Below are 18,520 nucleotides of genomic sequence, written 5' to 3' on the forward strand. Positions count from 1 at the left end.
TTATTTTTAAAAATTAAAACTATCATCTTTCCTGAGATACAAACTGGGTAAACCAGAAATAGTAATAATAATAAAAATCCAGTTTCTCAGATAAAACAGGATTTCATCAATCTTTGCTCAAAGACTATAATGGCTCCTCTCTGAAACTCTGCTATCTCGCAGTTCTCCATGGCAGAACTCTATCAGACCTAGAATGCCTTTTCAAATGGTACCTTCCACCCCTGCAGACCGGTGCTTCCAGGCAGAATGAACTGCCTCCTTCCTGTCTTGCTGTCACTGCTCCATGGCAAGCCATCACCTGCACCCCCAGCCTCTCACCAGCACCCAGCCTCTTAGCTTAAATGTTGGGTTCTTCGCACTGAAAATTCATTTCCAAGGCCATTGGTGTGGCACTGCAACTTCCTATCCCTTTGACACGCTGCATGTATTTGAAAAACATTTAAATGGTTATTCACGCGTTGGAGTTCTGGCAGGTGTGAGAAGCAAGGTGCACAAGAACATGCACATTCCACAAGAAACTGAGTACACAGGAACAAGGATCATTCTGAAGGAGGCCTCTCTATTCCCAGCTGGCCCCGCTCTTGGGGTCTAGTTCACTCTAGCTGAGACGGGACTGATCCGCCAATCTTAGCAAGGGCTGGATGGGACTTCCCTGGAGGTCCAGTGGTTAAGACTCCGTGCTTCCAAGGCAAGGGGCGCAGGTTCAATCCCTGGTCAGGGAACTAAGATCCCACATGCCGCATGGTGGGCCAAAAAATTTAAAAAAGGAAATGGCTGGAGACGTGGGACGGAAGAAACAGCCACCTGACTTCTCCTGCACCACTTCTGGGAAGATGGAAATGGCTTCTGCACCACCTTTCCCACCCCCCACTAGCATCCTGGCAGCTGAATATACAAAACAAAGCATTCCCCCCCACCCCACCCCTACCCCCACGCCCCATGAGACTCAGGTGGGATGAGGCGAGGCTAAGGGACCAGTCGTACAGAGTCAAGCTCATCTCAGATGGGCTGGAAAGTACCCATGGAGGCTCCCAGAGGGAGCTGAGAAAGATGGGGTCCCTCTTTCCTACCCCTCCTGATTGTGTCACTGAGGCAGGCTTTGCTGTGTATCCATCAGTCTTAAGCCCTTGCATCAAAGACCCACAAGAGCACTCCCTTACTTTGGGAAATGGGTGAGGATTAGAGTCCGTTTCTCCAGTGGCAGTTTGTCTTTTTCCTGCCTCGCCTGTTCCAGAAGCTGTCGTCTCATCACGGTGAAGACAGAGCGGAGCAAGGTTCTCCCGAACACCTGGGCAGTCTCGTACCGTGGCAGACTGTCACAGAACTGGGGCACGTTGCAGTAACACAGCCACCTGCAACCAGAGGAGAGCACGCCATCAGTATCCCTTAAGCCCCAGACCATGTGGAACACCCAAGGACGGCTACTCTGTATCATCAACCTCAGCAGGAGAAGCCAGGTCTGCAGTGACAAGCAGAAGTATCACCACCAGCTAGTAAAACGTGGGAATTCGGTGAGCTCACCCTGCCATAGCCACTTGGGCCCAATTCTACTAGAGTCATTCCATTCTGCAGTATCCTTTAAACAGGAGGAGGAATTAAAGGGGAAACCGAGGAAGTTCCTTTTGCAGAAGAATCAGAACTCCCCCATCTAATCCTCTAAGTAAAATTTAAGGCTTCTTTAAAATGCCTACACAGCATTCACATACCTCCACAGCTTTGGTGGGAAGATAAAGATCTTCAAGACTGTTCAAAACTCAGTCAAGACGCAGGAAGTAATGAGCTTCCACCATCTGTTGCTTAGGTACATTTTCAATGACTCAGACTCAAAGTCAAAAATGCATTTCAGCATTGCACAGGGCTGGAGGAGTTCCCAGAGGGAAACCAGGGCTTTCCTGAAACCTGATCACAGTTCTGGGGCACAAGGGCTATGCAGAGCATATGATTTAGAAAGCTCGTTCAGCCAAGAGAAGCTAAAAAATCAGTGTCCACCCACAATGGACCCACCTTCTACAGGGTCACCCGGAGATGCAAGCCCTGAAATTCCCAGCAACATGGGCACACAGTGGGGCGCAGAGGGCAGCAGAGACCAGGGTCAAGGGTTGAGGCTTCACTGCCCAGGTCCCGCTCCTTGGTAGCAGACCCAAACATCCTCTTCCAGGACAGGACTGCTTTCCCCAAATAAAACCCCTCTCCTCCCTGTGTGCCTTCCTGATCTTGTTTAAGATGGGGGGCCGTGCTCCAATGCGCCCAAACTGCTGAAGGACGCCCCAATGAACTGTCAGCCCCTCAATAAAGAGTGGAACAATATTCACTTATGCTTCTTGACTTATTTTTTATCTTATTCTGTATTACTTCTTAGTTCTCCTGTGTATGGGGTGGGACTGTTTCATATATGGGGAAGAAACCTTTCATTAGTGTTAGTTCATCTACCTAGATTCAAAATTAACCTTAAAACCCTGCTACTATTTCTGTTCTCCTCTCAACTTTTCTGTTCTAATAATTCACACCCAAATGTCATTTTATGACACAATACCCAGACGGGCATCTTAAGGGCTGCACTGTATCTTGTCAAGTCGGAAGCAGCGACCTTGGGAGCAGAAAGAGCTAGGAGGTTCATTGATTTTGTAATCCATAAGGCACTTCACATAGAAATGCATCACGTTCGGAGCCAATCTTTGCTGGAAGTTAGCCTGTGGCCACTAAATGAAGTTAAAATATTTGGAGTCGAAGGGAGGCCAGCTCCCAGGGAACTAATTATGAAACTACAAATGTAATCACAAACCATAATCATCAGTTCAATTTCATGAGGCTTAGGCTATCATAAGATTGTTTGTAAATGTTAATAATATTAAAAGTATGTCCAATCTGCTGCAATGGAAGATATATAAGGATTTAAGGATTTAGACCAGTACTGTCCAATAAAGCCTCTATGATGATGAGACTGTTGTATACCTGTGCTGATACAGTAGCCACCAGCCACGTGTAACTACTCAGCACTTGTACAAATGAAGAGCTTAATTTTTTTTTCTTCTTTTTTTTTTTTAATTGAAGTACAGTTGGGTTACAATATTATATTAGTTTCAGATAAACAGCAAAGTGATTCAGTTTTATATATACACATACATGTATATATACATACATGTGAATATATAATTCTTCTTCATTCTTTTCCCTTATACGTTATCACAAAATATTGAACATAGTTCCCTGTGCTATACAGTAGGACTTTGTTATTTATCTATTTTATATATAGTAGTGTGTATATGTTAATCCCAAACTCCTAATTTATCCTTCCCACTCCATTCCCCTTTGGTAACCATAAGTTTGTTTTCTTGAAGAGCTTAATTTTTTTTTAATAAATTTATTTAATTTTGGGCTGTGTTGGGTCTTCGCTGCTGTGTGCAGGCTTTCTCTAGTTGCGGCGAGAGGGGGCTACTCTTTGTTGTGGTGCGCAGGCTTCTCATCGTGGTGGCTTCTCTTTTTGTGGAGCACGGGCTCTAGGCACGCAGGCTTCAATAGTTGTGGCACACAGGCTCAGTAGTTGTGGCTTGCGGGCTCTAGAGCGCAGGCTCAGTAGTTGTGGCACATGGGCTTAGTTGCTCCATGGCATGTGGGATCTTCCCAGACCAGGGCTCAAACCCTGTGTCCCCTGCATTGGTAGGAGGATTATTAACCACTGCGCCACCAGGGAAGTCCCGAAGAGCTTCATTTTTAATGTTACTTAATTTTAATCAACTTAACATTTACTTTCAACCAACAAGGGCCTACTGTAGAGCACAGGGAACTAGCCTATGATAAACCATAATGGAAAAGAATCTGAAAAAGAATAGATTTATATATATCAGTATATCTGAATCACTCTGCTGTACACCTGAAACTAACACACCATTGTAAATCAACTATACTGAAATTTAAAAATACATAAAGGAAAAAATAAAAATAAAATAAATAAAATTTACTTTCAAATGGAAACGCTGTGAAATATTTTTCCATTAAACAAAACTTTACTGTTTCGGTAGAACCTCATTTATCTTTAACCACTTAAAATTTAGTGAATGAATTAAAATGTGCTTTAAGTATAAAACACACACTGGACTTGGAAGACTTAGTACCAAAAATACAAAAGTAAAATACATCATTAATAATTGTTCATATTGATCCCATGGTGAAGTGATAATATTTTTATATACTGGGTGAATAAAACATTATTAAAATTAATGTCCTGTGGTTATTTTTTTTCATGTAGCTACGAGGAAATGTTAAATCACATATGCGGCTCACTTTTGTGGATCCTATTATATCCTATTTGGCAGTGCTGATTTTGTGTCTAAAAGAGCATTTCCATCTATAGGGGTCACAGATGTCGCAGACCCTACTTAAAGACAGATGCTCTTTCTGCTATGGCAATGATAGGCTATAAATACTATCATAAATTCATAAAATGTCCCAAAGTGCTTAATAGGTCATTCACTCTCCCCAGAGTAGAGGAAGGCAGCATAGATTATTATCTAGTAAAAATTTTCAAATAATAGGTTGCCATTCATTTCCTCTGAGAATCATTTTTATAGACCTCAGTTTACACTTTGTAGTTTAGTTTTGTTTTTACTTGCAAGACTAATCTTATTTTATAAATCTGTAAGGGCACAGTATGAAAACAGAAGATGAGTCAGCGTGTGGTGTTTCGGGGACTGCTCTAGTAAATGACACAGTCCAGGCGTGTGGTGAGACAGAAAGAAGGAAACGGGAATGAATGTCACTGCTCACACGCTCCCCCAAAGACTAACCTGGAGGAAAAGATTATACCTAAACGACTGGTTTCAGGTCTTCTCCGAAGAAGTGAAAGGACAGCTCAGGGATCTTTGTATGCCTTTGTGTGCCTAACGGTGACGGCATGGACGTGCAACTGACTGATGGTTCAAACAACTGTCTCTGACTTCTTAACGGCATCGTGGTGATTTGCAACCACTTTGCTTTCTTTAAAACATGAACAGAATTGGAGAACTTGACTGCAGAAGACCATGTCATCCTACCTACTTGCTGGACTGAAAATCCTAAGGTTTTCAGCAATTAAGTGACCTCTCCCAGTCCTCCCAAACTAAAGGCTAGTTACTTTTAGAAACCACACTAGAAGCTAGGTCTCCCGAGCGCCAATCCACTGTTCTTGCCACGCTCTGTGATAAATACTGCCCTAGATTTACACACCTAATTATGAATGCCCAGGAAGCATGGTGACAGGCTGTAACCTCGTACAGCAGTAGATATACAAAATCAATTTAGTTATATCTAACTTGCTCAGTATTCTTACAATGCCATCTCCCCAGTATAGGCATGACCTCTAATTTTGAGGTCTGCACAACTGAGAATGTAAGGCTAATTATTTGTCACTTTCCTTCAGCATATTCTGTTGGTCAGGTGTATTGTAAGAAGTCGTATTCCTTTGACACTTTATTTTCCAGTTATTTCCTTGTGAAATTATATTAGCACACCATCATGGAATTCAAGGAATTTCAAAATATTTGTCCAGATTTTTTTCCAACACCACAGTGATTGCTGGGGGACATATAAAGGTATATTTAATATATACTTATATAAATTATTAAGGTTAAGTATATTAACATTAATATACCAGATATTTTTAACATATAAAATATTTACGCTTTTCCTTAAGTCAGAACAGAGAGGATAAGTAATTTAAGCAGTTCTCCTGTTCAGTCTGCATTTAATTTTTTATTGGCTAGATCCTCACAGGTTAGCTTTGTGAGGAACATAATCGTTTTCTGAGTCTATTCTCTTCCACAGAGAATCCTGTTTCTCCCCATTTTCATGCTGATGTGCACTCCACCAGTTTTCCGCCCCTCGGTCCTAATGGCTACAACTGCTGTAAATTACATGCTGAACCAACAGTCCAGCTCCTGAGGTTCACTGACACGCCACGTGGTGCCTGCAGCTGTAACAGGACCTATTTTGGAGAAGATGGTATCAGTGAGACACCATGCCGCAGCGGCGTGTGGTTTTTTAAATTCCCACGTGGTCGAAACAAGTCTCGCTTGTGATAATGTTCACAGGTTGTTCCTCTCTGCTTCCCTTTCTTCCTCAACACTGCGGTGGTGGGGAAGCCCGGGGGGTGGGGGAGCGGGGGAGGGGGGGTAGGCGGGAGGCATATCTACCTTCATTCCCTTATTTATTATTTACAGAGGCTCCTGATCTCCGTCCGGCCTAGAAATCGGCAGGTTGCAGGACAGGCTCACTCAAGCCCCTCACTGCTTCCCTTCCCCACATCGGACTCCACCCTTCCGCCCTCGGCTGGGGCGAGGAGGCGGGGCCCGCCAGGACCCTGCGGCTGTCTCTCGGCGCCCTTTCTAAAGCGACCCTCAAATCGCTACCCTCTCATCCCACTGCACACACTCCAGCTGAAGAGTCGCGCGCTGGCGTTTTGGAGGGCGTGTGTTGGGGGGAAAGAATGAGTAGCATCTTCCCAGCGCCTGTGCTGTGCGCCAGACGCCAGGCACGGGCCACCTCAGGGGACACAACAGCCATGGGACCGGGCAGAGGAAGAAACAGAAGGTCCAGGAGGCGAGGTGAGAGCCCTAACACACACACAGAACTGGGGAGGGATGGAGCCATGGTTCAAACCCATCGCTCATTCCAGAACTCGACTTCTATTTTTTACGACTCCTTGAGTCTTCATAAGTGCCGCCCATTTCTTGGTAATTCCCAAGTGCTACACGGTATTTTTATTCTGTTTTCTAAAATACAGCATTAACTCCCGTGCTGCTTCACAATTAATTCTCCTTCTTGATGAAACAATTTTTCCTCTCTTAAGGGCTGCAAATATTGGGAATTCCCTGGCGGTCCAGTGGTTAGAACTCCGTGCTGCCACTGCAGGGGTCACGGGTTCAATCCCTGTTCAGGGAACTTAGATCCCACAAGCTGGCAGGACCAAAGGAAAAAGACGGACAAAAAATGAAAAAAACAAACAAAAAGAGAGGCAGATATTTTCAGGGGTTTGGCTTTGACAGATATTCAGCATTGTCAGTCGTTCACAGATGGAGTTAAAAGACACATATTTTTGAATGTTCTATTATCTCAACTCATTGTAAACAGGAGTAACGATGCTATAGGAACTACTGTTAATATAAAACTCTGAAATGAAGGTGTGAAAATGAAGACATAATTTACAAGGTTGATTTTGAAGAAATCTGTAAATCTTTACAATTATTACGATAAAATACTTTATAACTCAAATTGTATATATTGTAAAAGGGGAGAAAAGAGGGAAAGGGGGTTTTACTCATGAAATCAGGTCAGTGATCAGAGAGAAAAGCTTATCTTCAACTACACCCATTCCTCTTTGTCACCCGCTGTTACAGAAAATAACCTGGGTACAAGTGGTCTTTACAAGCTGTCGAAAAACACTGCCTATTTTAAATCGGGGTTGGGGGGGACCCTGAAGCAAGCCTGATGTGCCTATAAAATATAAATGGGAAAAGTTATAAAAAAGGTGAACAGAATGGATAATACAAGTCACTGTCTTACTTAAATAAAAATAAATGTAAGTCATTCTGCCTTTTAGGGCCCATGTTTATGACTCTTAAGTCAATTCTATTATTCTGCAAGTCATAAGTAATAAAAATAAATTCCCACTTTAGAAAAATGTGTAATTCTTGGATGTGTAATCCAAGAATATGTTTGATGTCCACCAATAGGGACATGATTAGGTAAATTACAGTACATCAATTCAACAGACTATAATACAACCAGTAAAACGTCTGAATGGGGGGCAAAAAGGATGCAAATTTTGTATTTTCTTTCATTCTAACAAATGTAAAATATCTGTTTAAAGGGACAGTGACTGTAAGATAATATATATAATGATACTATTTATACCATGCTGCTGGGACTATGGTGATCTTTCCTTCTTTAAAAAAAAATTTTAACACTATTATATTCACGGTCTTTGCTTATTTTTTTTAATGATGTCTCTATATAATAATTACAGAGTCAGTATAATTATCTAGATCAGCAGTGCTCGACAGAAATACCATGCAAGCCACACATGTAAATGTAAGCCACACGTTTAAATTTCCCAGTAAGTCACATTAAAAAAGTAAAAAGAAACAGGTGAAATTAACTTTAATATATTTTATTTAATTCAATATTTCCAAAATATTACCATTTCAACCCGTAATCAATATAAAAATCTATTAAACTGTTAATGAAATACTTAACATTCTTTTTTTCTTTTTTTGTACAGTCTTAGAAATCTCCATTCATGTCAGCCACACTTCAAGGGCTCAGTGACCACATGTGGCTGGCAACTATCGTATTAAAGAGTTCAGGTCTAGATGATTTGGATCCCTCACCCTCCAAAAACATCATGCTATGAATGAAGAGTAGGAATCTGGGGAGTTAAATTAGACGTTCTCTCTAACTGATGGGGTCCCGTGATAACTGGGCAACTCTCTGCTTTGCAGAGGCAAGTAGCAGTGTTATGTCTGCAATGTACTTTATGGGCCAAAGAAGAAGAACCGGCCGTCTGCTTACCTTGTATAGTTCTCCTTGTATCCAGAAATATCGTCGTTGGGAGATCGCAGTCTTCGTTGCGATGGAGCCTCCAGATGCCAATAGTTGATGCGGTTCAGGAACATTTTTGCCAACTCAACTATTGTTTGCCTTTCTTTGGATGGCAGGTGACTAAATTTGTACTGTACAAAGTTATTCACACCCTTAAAAGGAGGAAAGGCAATTTATTCACGCAGCTGTGCAATCCTGAACACTCACATAGTCAGCCCCATCGGTGGTCATTAGCAAAAGAAAAGACATTTCTCTATTCACAAAAACCTCTTCCTTTTCCCTCTTAGAAAACAGGAATGCCCAGAAGGAATCATGCCCCAGATCACAGTCTATAAAAAGTGACAAGACACAGAGGCTGTGAGTTGCAATTCTATGCCTGCTGCAATCATGACGTGGTAATGAAAAATTCAAAATCACGGACCGAAAAAATCAAAACCCCATAAACAATAAAATATGGCTATTTTGCAGCATAACTCTTGCTGTACTGTCAACACAGTAGCTCACAAATAATGAGATTCTTAGATAAATATAATGTTTTTACATTCATAAAGTTTTAATTTTTGAACTAAACCACTAGAATTTGAACTTTTACTATCACTCTTTCGGTTTTAGTAAACCTACCAAAAGAAAATTCTTATTCAAACTTATGGCCTTTTAAAATAATCTGTGGATTTGTGGATTAATCTTTCCTCAGAACACTCCCATCTAATTTCATTTCAAATAAAGGAACAATGAATTCTTATTTCGTAGGGATTGAAGACAACATTTTTTTCTATGAAAAACTGACTGATAAAATACATTTATTTGTTTCTGATATCATGTCTTCTGTAATTATTCTCATCAAGAAATTCAGTCCAGAGTATCTGAGATTTACTTAGGCGAACAATGATGGGCCAAAAAATGGATACTGATGAGAAATCCTGACAACACCTAATAGAAAAGGTCTATACATATCAACAGATTCCCCAAGTAAATCTCGGCTTCTTTGCAGGAATCATAATGTACCAAGAAGCCAATTTCTGGAAACAAAATCTCATTTCTTTTCTGTGCTTTTTACTTGACTTACAATGTTTTTCACATTGCTCCTGAATTCCCTCGCCTCAATAGACTTTTCAACAGTGCAAACAGAGGGACAAAGACTTAATTTTAAAACATCAACACCGGGGCTTCCCCGGTGGTGCAGTGGTTGAGAGTCCGCCTGCCGATGCAGGGGACATGGGTTCGTGCCCCGGTCCAGGAAGATACCACATGCCGTGGAGCGGCTAGGCCCGTGATCCATGGCCACTGAGCCTGCGCTCCGCAACGGGAGAGGCCACAACAGTGAGAGGCCTGTGAACCGCAAAAAAAAAAACATCAACACCAAGAAAAAGCCCATTTCATGTGTTCTGACGAACTACATGCTCTATTAATTTTTTTCTTTCCCGAACACACAGTGAATTCTGAGCGTTCAGCAACCCTAAGAGACACAAGCTAGATCATTTATTACATTAAGTATTCACTTCCGATCCAAAGGGCCCAAGACAATTCCTATAGACTTGAACATCTCTAAGCCAGCAATAAGGATGAAAATGAGAACGTTTGTTCAGCCTTAAAGCACTAAGAAAGGGGCTTCTCTTGTATCTCTTTACCTGTTCAATGCTAGGTTTCTCAAATGGGGGTTTCTTCTCCAAAGAGCCTTCAACCACAGGTTTTCCTCTTTGTAAAATAGACTTTCTCAAGAGCTGTAAGGAAATCATTAAAAAAAAAATCAGTCAGTGTCACACACATACACACACACACACACACACACACACACACACACAGAGAGACACTATGGACTCTCCAAGCTTACAATCTTGCTGGGAAAAAAAGGCCACATTAATCTAGAAAAATGGTACAGATGAACTGGTTTGCAAGGCAGAAATAGAGACACAGATGTAGAGAACAAACTTATGGACACCAAGGGGGGAAAAGGGGGATGGAATGAATTGGGAGATTGGGATTAACATATATACACTAATATGTATAAAACAGATTACTAATGAGAACTACTAATGAGAACTTGCTATATAGCCCAGGGAACTCTACTTCACTTCGCTGTACAGTGGAAATTAATACAACATTGTAAAACAACTACACCCCAATTGAAAAAGAAAAAAGATTACAAATATTTTCTCCCATTCTGTTGTTTGCCTTTTAGCTTTATTTATGGTCTCTATAATTTTTTTTTATTTTAATTTACTTAATGTGTCAACTCTTCCTCTTTTTGTTTATCAGAATTTAGGTCTTAACGATATTTCTAAATATTAATAATGTTGTCTTGCTTAATACTAATAATATCATAAAGGTATTACAAAACCTTAAAAAAAAAAAAGAGGCCACATAATGGAGCTGGGCCAGGCCATACCATACCATGCTGTCTTCCCACATACAAAAGGAAAAAAAAAAAAAAAAAAAAGGTTGGCAGAAGAGAAATTCCAAATAAGTTGCAAAGGCAGTAAGTGCAGTATAAAGCCCAGAGGATGAGAGCTCAGAAGTCTGCCTTACCGAGGGAAGATGTCACAGAAGAGCAAGGGTATAAACTGAGTCTGGAAGGGAGGACAAACATGAAACAAAACAAGAGGATGGAAAAGCATTTGCAGGAAGGTGAGGTAGGAGGTCAGCCTTGGAGGGAGTTTAAGGGCTCAGTACAGTTGAGGCTGTATCAGTTGGAGGTTAGAAGCCCCATTGAAACTTTGATGTTATTTTTTTCCTAAGATATTTAATCAACCAAGATGTGGATTAAAGGTAATACGTAAAAGTAACAAATTTAGCATTCTTTTTTGTTTGTTTGTTTTTGTCTTTTTGTTTTTGGTGGTGCCTTCTGCATGCACGCTGCAATCGTGACGTGCTAAAGAAAAATCTTAGTTCCCTGACCAGGGATTAAATCCGCGCCCCCTGCAGTGGCATGAATTCCACTGGACCACCAGGGAATTCATTTTAACATCTTATTTTGAGACATTTTAAGCTTAGGCTTTTCTCTGAAATACACAGTATCTCACACCACACACCCACCCACACACACACACACACACACACACACACACACACAGCCTTCAAAGGGAAGCTACCATATTCTATTTATCTTAATTACATGTTAGTAAATCCTTAGGTCAACAACATGGGTGACTACCAGGTAACGCAATTTGCCTTCACGCCCATGACCAGAGCTGGGAGAAGCTAAACACTTTTCATGTTCTGGGCAGCCGGGAGCACACAGCAGCGGCACACCTTTCCTGCTCACTCGCCCTTCCCCACTCTGTTCGTGCCTTCTGCTGACCCAGAGGCTGGTGGACACTGCACCCTCTGCACACGCCCATCCAGGCCACTGCAGGTGTTGGATGGCCTGACTTAAACCCCTGAAAGGCCGAGGTCCACTGTGTGCGCAGGGGCTGTGTGGGACGGCTGTGGGTCGCACACATAATCCAGGGCCCAGGCTCTTCCGGAAGGAATTCCGTAGGGCTCTCAATTGGCAACTTTCACTGTTGAGGTCTTTTTTCATTTCCTCTCCATCCACAGAATGCGGGCCAAGTGTTCTGGCATCTCAACGTCCATAAAACAAAAAACGTCGCTCTTAATCCCTGCCATTGGAATTTAAAGCCCTCAAAGAGCAAATATCAGAGAGTAAAAAGAACGCGGAACCACTCGTTAAGACCTAGTTTGAAAATAAATTTGATCTTGAAATTCTTCACCTTCAACCTTTGCTTGAACCTTCAGTAACCTTTACACATGGGCCAGTTATGATATACGACCATGCATTCATTCATTCACTCACTCATTTATTCATGTATTTATTACATATTTATTTATTTATTACACATTATTTACATCTTTCTCTCCTTTCTCCACTGATTGCCTTTTCAATAGAAACAAAACATTGCAAACTTTCTCCCAGGAGTTAGTGGAAACAGACGAACCCCCAAGGTTGAAGAACACCCTGTATGCCCCCTGAGCTGGGTCTTATAAGGGCCTCATTTCCTTCTAGAGGTGCCATATAAATTACTCACATGTAGTATTTGCTGATCTTATCAATGTATCATGCCCATCTTTACAAAAATAAAGGTGCCAAATGATAAGTTGTCGTATGTGTTTCTAAGGATACAAAAAGACTGATTATCAAATTTAGATACAAATAATTCTGGCTGCCTACGTTTTTGTCCAGTTAAAGTAAGACCATTTGGGAACTTGACCCACTGAGGGTTTCAATTTGGAGGTAGACGGATGAACTGGGGAGGTGTCGAATCTCCGCTTCTTCATCTACAAAAGGATGAAGCTGGGATAAATAGGCGTATACGAAGACTTTAATAATAGCAGCAAGCATTTGCTTCCTGACTTTTGCCAGGCACTCTCCCTGGTTCTTTATCCGTATTACCTCATTAATGCTCCTAACAACCTCTTGAAGTAGTTGCTATCATTGTCTATAGATAAGGAAACGCGACTTGCCTGAGGTCACATTCACTAAGTGCTGAAGCCAGGATTGGGACCCAGCTATAGCTGAGCTCCAGAAGAACCACGCTGACAAACACTAGGATAAAATGAGCTTCAGGAAGCAGCTTTTCACCGAGTTCATTTTCAACCTCTAAGGCAGAAGAAGCTTCCAAAATGCTACTAAAATGCACAATACCATTTTAATTTAATTATGGAGACATAAGAGACACAGGAACTCCTCTTCCAAAACTAAGAAACGGATGATTTATAACTTATTTGCCCCAAGAATGACTTTGGGGGAGGAGAGGGGAGAATGCTGAATATTTTGGATTTTGTTCTCAAGAGCAAAGATATTTGCATGGCTAAAGATGAGAGAGGTAAAAAAGGGAGAGAGAAAACACACTTCAAAGCGGAGCAGTGTTTTCTGGCCTGTTGGTTGGTTATAAACAGAACCTAGAGGAGGCCGACAGGATGGAAACCTTCCCTTCCAGCAGGGCGGTGAGGAACCGCCCGCCAGGGAGCTGAGTTCCAAGACAAATAATAGCTGCAGTCATGCAGACGTTGTTTTCCTTCAACTAAGGCCTTTTTCCAAAGAAGCTCTAAACAGTATGAACCTGCCAGGGTTCAGTCCAGATGACTCAGGCCTCACGGTCATGTCAACAAGTTGTCACCTGAAGCAGCCTGGCGCCTGCTAATGGCTGTGGTCTCTCTCCCTTGCCTTCTCCTCCCTCCTCCTACACCCCGCCCCAACATTTACCGTTTTAGTGTTAACAGCCCCACGTGACTCCAAAAGTTGAAAATAGAATTCCCTCTCCCACTCCTGTCCCCCATCGACCCCCAAAACCCCAGGAGTACAATAAAAAGCAAAAGTTAATAAAAGGGGAAAAGGGAAAATTACATATTTCAAGTAAATTCAGACCCCTCTGCCCTCACCAACATTCTAAGAATTGGGTATAAAATTTGCCCTGAGATTCCTAGCAGCCAAAGCAAAAGAGGAAACTCAAAGGAAAATGGATCTCTCCTTGTCATACAAAATGAAGCCCAGCCCTCATTAGGAGAGGCAAACTTTTCCTGGCTGTAAGCCCCGAGGGGAAGGGGAGTGTTTGGGGTTTTGTTTTTGTTTTTAGAGATCCTTATAAGGGTTACACAATACAACATAATCAACAGGGCCCTCAGTAGCAGGTTCTGGGGCTTTTTAAATTATTCCTTCTGTCGGCCTCCTTTGTGAATCTATTTTTGGCAACCTGAATTTCCTCTCTCCACTTTCCCACCCCCGGTTTCCCTCCCCAGTCTGTCAGTCTTGATCACCATCACCAGCGTGGCGAGACCCATATCAGTGGGAAAGGAGGGGCTTGGGACCCAATGGAGCTGAGGCAGAGCCATGAAGAGGCAGAGGCGGGGAGTGGCAGCAGTGCTAGGTGACTGGTGTCAACAGGCACAGAGAACAGCAGTAAGACGCCAAAACAAATCTGGAAATTCTTGATTCCTCCCCTTGAAGAGTCGAGGTCTTAGCAGCATCCCTCCAGCCACTTCTCCTGCCTCCCCCTGCCGCCTGGGCCTCACCATGCTGAGGGGTCACGTCCAGCTCACTCGTAACACGGTCTACGCGCCCCTGCCTGGAAGGCGCTTCCCCGGCCCTTTTCAGGGATGGCTCTCATGCCCCCGCTGTGGTTTCTGCTCAACTGTCATCGCAGACAGGCCTTTCCTAACTGCTCTTCCTTAGCACCAGGTCGCCGCAGCCCCCCGGCATCCCTGCCATTCTGATGCCACTTACCCTGCTTTGTCTCTCTTGACAGCACTTATCACCACCTGCAAACATACTGTTGACTTGTTGATTGTCTGCCTCTCTTACTGAAATGTAAACTCCATGAGGGCAAGGACTTTGTTTTGCCCACTGATCTATCTCTCATGCCTATACGAGTGCCATGCATAGAGCAGGTATTTGCTAAGTCCTTGTTGGATGGATGGATAGGCAATGGAAAGAAATCTGTAAGCACATAAAGATATTCAACTCTGTGTACAAGTAGGAAGGCTCTCGAGGAGAGTGATGTGCTCAAAGTACGGTGGTCATTTTAAAGAGTCCCTCACGGAGAAACACATGCTTCTGCAAACCCGAGGGCCAGAAGACATACCTAAGCTGAAAGCGTTCCCACGTGACCTGGCCCATTGATAATGAGCATATTTGAACAGTGAGAGAAAGAAGAAAAGCCCTTCAAAATGTGGAAGTCTCACCTTGAATAGGTAGAAATATACTTGTTTGGTATCTGCATCTTCTTCCTTGTGGACACAGGTAAAGAGATATTCCACATCCAACACGATTCCCAGGAGTCTGTTCACTTCTTCCTCTGACACATTCTCCAGGTGGGAAACGTGAGCGGCTTAAGAGAAAGATCAAAGGAACACAGGTGAGAAGTAGATGGAAACCACCAACAGTCTCCATTTTAAAATGGAACATTTGGGAATTCTCTGGCGGTCCAGTGGTTAGGACTCCGTGCTTTCACTGCAGAGGGCCCGAGTTTGATCCCTGGCTGGGGAACTAAGATCCCACAAGCCGAGTGGTGCAGCCAAAAAATAAAAATAAAATAAAAATAAAATAAAAATTGGACTTCCTGGGTGGCAAAGTGGTTAAGAATCTTCCTGCCAATGCAGGGGACATGGGTTCGAGCCCTGGTCCGGGAGGATCCCACATGCCACGGAGCAACTAAGCCCGTGTGCCACAACTACTGAGCCTGCACTCTAGAGGCTGCGAGCCACAACTACTGAGCCTGCGTGCCACAACTACTGAAGCCTGCGCGCCTAGAGCCCGTGCTCCACAACAAGAGAAGCCACCGCGATGAGAAGCCCATGCACCACAACGAAGAGTAGCCCCTGCTGGCCACAACTAGAGAAAAAGCCCGCGCGCAGCAACAAAGAGCCAACACAGCCAAAAATAAATAAATTTTAAAAATAAAAATAATAAAATAAAATAGAACATCCTCTCCCAGGAACCTTCTGGAATGTCAACCCATCAGACTGCACTGTCAATAGAGGAACTTTCTGAACCCCCATAAGACTGATATCTTCACACAAAATCTACTTATAATTATAAGAGACCACCACCTTGTTAAGCACGAGCCTCCCCCTCCAACACTGAAAATGACGAGCGGCTAATGTACGGTTTTAAGATCTGGAACTTGCTGGCACCAAGTCTGGGTATGACGGTGTTAAATTCTTATATGTTTCCAAATAAGCCGATTTTCATCGTGCCAAGAGGGTCCTGTGGTCCTACAGGCTGGATCCAGGATTTGAGGACTGCGGGTTCAGAAGGACCCCAAAACCAGGCTCCCTAAAGGTTTAGCTCTAAGTCCTGTGACCAGTTCTGGTGGCCAAGAATATCATATATCAGGAAAGACCAAAAAAGAGTATCAGTAAAAACTGAATGAAGGTCCTTTTCCTCAGCCCTCCTGAGATGCAGTGAAACCTCACTATCTCTGCAGCAAAGCCCCAAGGCCCGAGTTTGAGATTCAACGTCCTGCACGGTCACGCTCCAAACCCACCTTTCCTACCTTTATTCTGTTGCCTCACTATCATTAAGTGGCATATCCATCACCCTCCTCCCCTCCCACACCCCTGTCCTCTCTTCTTCCCAAATCCAGCCCATTTTTCAAGATGAACATGTTTTATCCTCAAAATAATCCTATGAAGTAGGGATGAGTAGCCCCATTTTATGGTTGAGGAAACTGAGGCTCACAGAGACTGAATGCTGTTTCCTCCAATGTCAATTGGCCAACAAGGCAGAGCTGGGGTCTGAAAGCAAAGGATGTTTGAACCAAATTCTGAAGCACCCACACACATATTTTTTGGATGATTAGGTGATTCACTTCAAACCCCTTTCACTTGAAAGGGACTCTCTCTAGGTAAGCCATCCAGTACCCAACCAGGAGCCCAGGAGCACCTTGGGCGGGACCGTGGCTCTCAGGTCTGTGTCCCCAGAACTAATCACTATGTTCACTGTGCCAATAGGCACTGCCCTTCAAGAGCGATCCATTTCAGGTATGTTGACTGAAAATGCTTGGACCTAGAAGCACTTGAGATGACTTCTAAGGAAAGATTAAACTATGGAGAAGGGTAGGCTTTTCCTTGCCTTTTTAAAGGGAGTTGGAACTGAAGATTCTCGAGGAACAATCCAGGTATCAAGCATGGGTCAGGCTACTCCAGAGACCAAACCATGAAGCCCAGTCCGAAGTCTGGGATAGAGAACGCAGCTGGTACCCCACCCAGATCCCCTTCCCTTACCACCTCAGAGCACATCTCCTGGCCTCCAACTGCCGGCAGCTCTATTCCCTCCTGTCACCAGAATCTGCTCTGCCACCTACACGCCCCTCAAGAGCAGCCTTCAAGTTAGCGTATAAAGACCCCAGTTGCCTCGCCCCTCGGGGGGAAGAACTCTGAGCTAAGTGCTCCAGACCAGCTCTCACATCTTCCCCACAGAATTACCCACCTGTTGCCCACAGCGGGAACTGGCTTAATAATGCACCCGTATCGGCCACCTTCTCCTCCTGGTCTCACTTTCCCACTCCCCTACCTCCATCCCAAATAAACTAGGACTTGCACTCAGATCCTTGTCTTTGACTCTGCGCCTGTGGGAGCTCAAACGAAGATATCCGATCAAAAGCATTTTCAGAGAGGTAAGAGGATTACATACCAAGAGGGTGGGCCTTCCACGCGTCCATGAGGAAGCCAAGGGATTCAAGTTGGAGGGGCAGAGGCCACCCACCTTTCATTCCTTTCTAACGCAGAAAAGCAATGGAAAGGCAGAGGGAAGGGCCCAAGTCACGGGCCATTGGTGATGAGCGTAGGTGTGCACACACCTACGTGTGCACGGGTGTGCACCTCTAGACAGCGTTTCTAACAGGGAAGAGGGGAGGAAGGAAATCTGGTGAGGTCTGCCTTAGGTACCATAGATACATCCACAGATACATCTCAACTTGACAACGCCAACACTATATTACTACATTATGTACACACGAACGTCAGTATTCAAATCTATTACTTTCTACTTGGCTCTACAATATGTGGCTTCATCACTTTCTAATAGATGCCCTTTTAGGTAGAACATTGGCTGGGTCATCTTGTTTTCTCAGGAATGCAAAATTTTCTTTGAGGTTAGTCTGAAGCCTTTGGGAGACAGGCCTTATTCTGACAAGTAGGTCAAAATTTTTATGTCACTTATTTACAGAAACAATTTTATTTAAGACTGTTTTGGTCTTGTAATGTTTTAATCTCTTTCCAGTGACAAGTTATGAAAGCAGTCAGTCTCCAATATAATATAAATGCCTTCAGGTTCTCCAAAATATGAAACAGTCTAATTAAGGTGCTAACATATAGTGGCTTTAACTCGTAGAAATATACGCCATGATTCACTTTTGAAACCAGTGGTTCACTTTCTGTAAGCCACAAACGCTTTGCCCAGATAAATCCTTAATCAGAATTTAGAAAGAGTTGCTCTGTCTAAACAGAG

The 18,520-nt window shown here is 43.2% G+C and overlaps 1 protein-coding gene across 7 annotated transcripts in view; it reads right to left on the reverse strand.

Moving 5' to 3' along the window:
* KAT2B (lysine acetyltransferase 2B) overlaps window positions 1-18,520 on the reverse strand; it is a 102,205-nt gene that overhangs the window by 38,484 nt on the left and 45,201 nt on the right. For all 7 annotated transcript variants that reach the window (XM_032630219.1, XM_032630217.1, XM_032630216.1 and 4 more), the window contains 4 exons: window positions 15,253-15,398; window positions 10,203-10,295; window positions 8,545-8,726; window positions 1,161-1,352 (listed from right to left, as the gene is read on the reverse strand). In XM_032630219.1, coding sequence (XP_032486110.1) covers window positions 1,161-1,352; window positions 8,545-8,726; window positions 10,203-10,295; window positions 15,253-15,398 — 613 coding nt within the window. The remainder of the gene's footprint in view (window positions 1-1,160; window positions 1,353-8,544; window positions 8,727-10,202; window positions 10,296-15,252; window positions 15,399-18,520) is intronic.

The sequence above is a fragment of the Phocoena sinus genome, chromosome 4 (genome assembly GCF_008692025.1).
Source record: "Phocoena sinus isolate mPhoSin1 chromosome 4, mPhoSin1.pri, whole genome shotgun sequence".
Lineage (NCBI taxonomy): Eukaryota > Metazoa > Chordata > Mammalia > Artiodactyla > Phocoenidae > Phocoena > Phocoena sinus.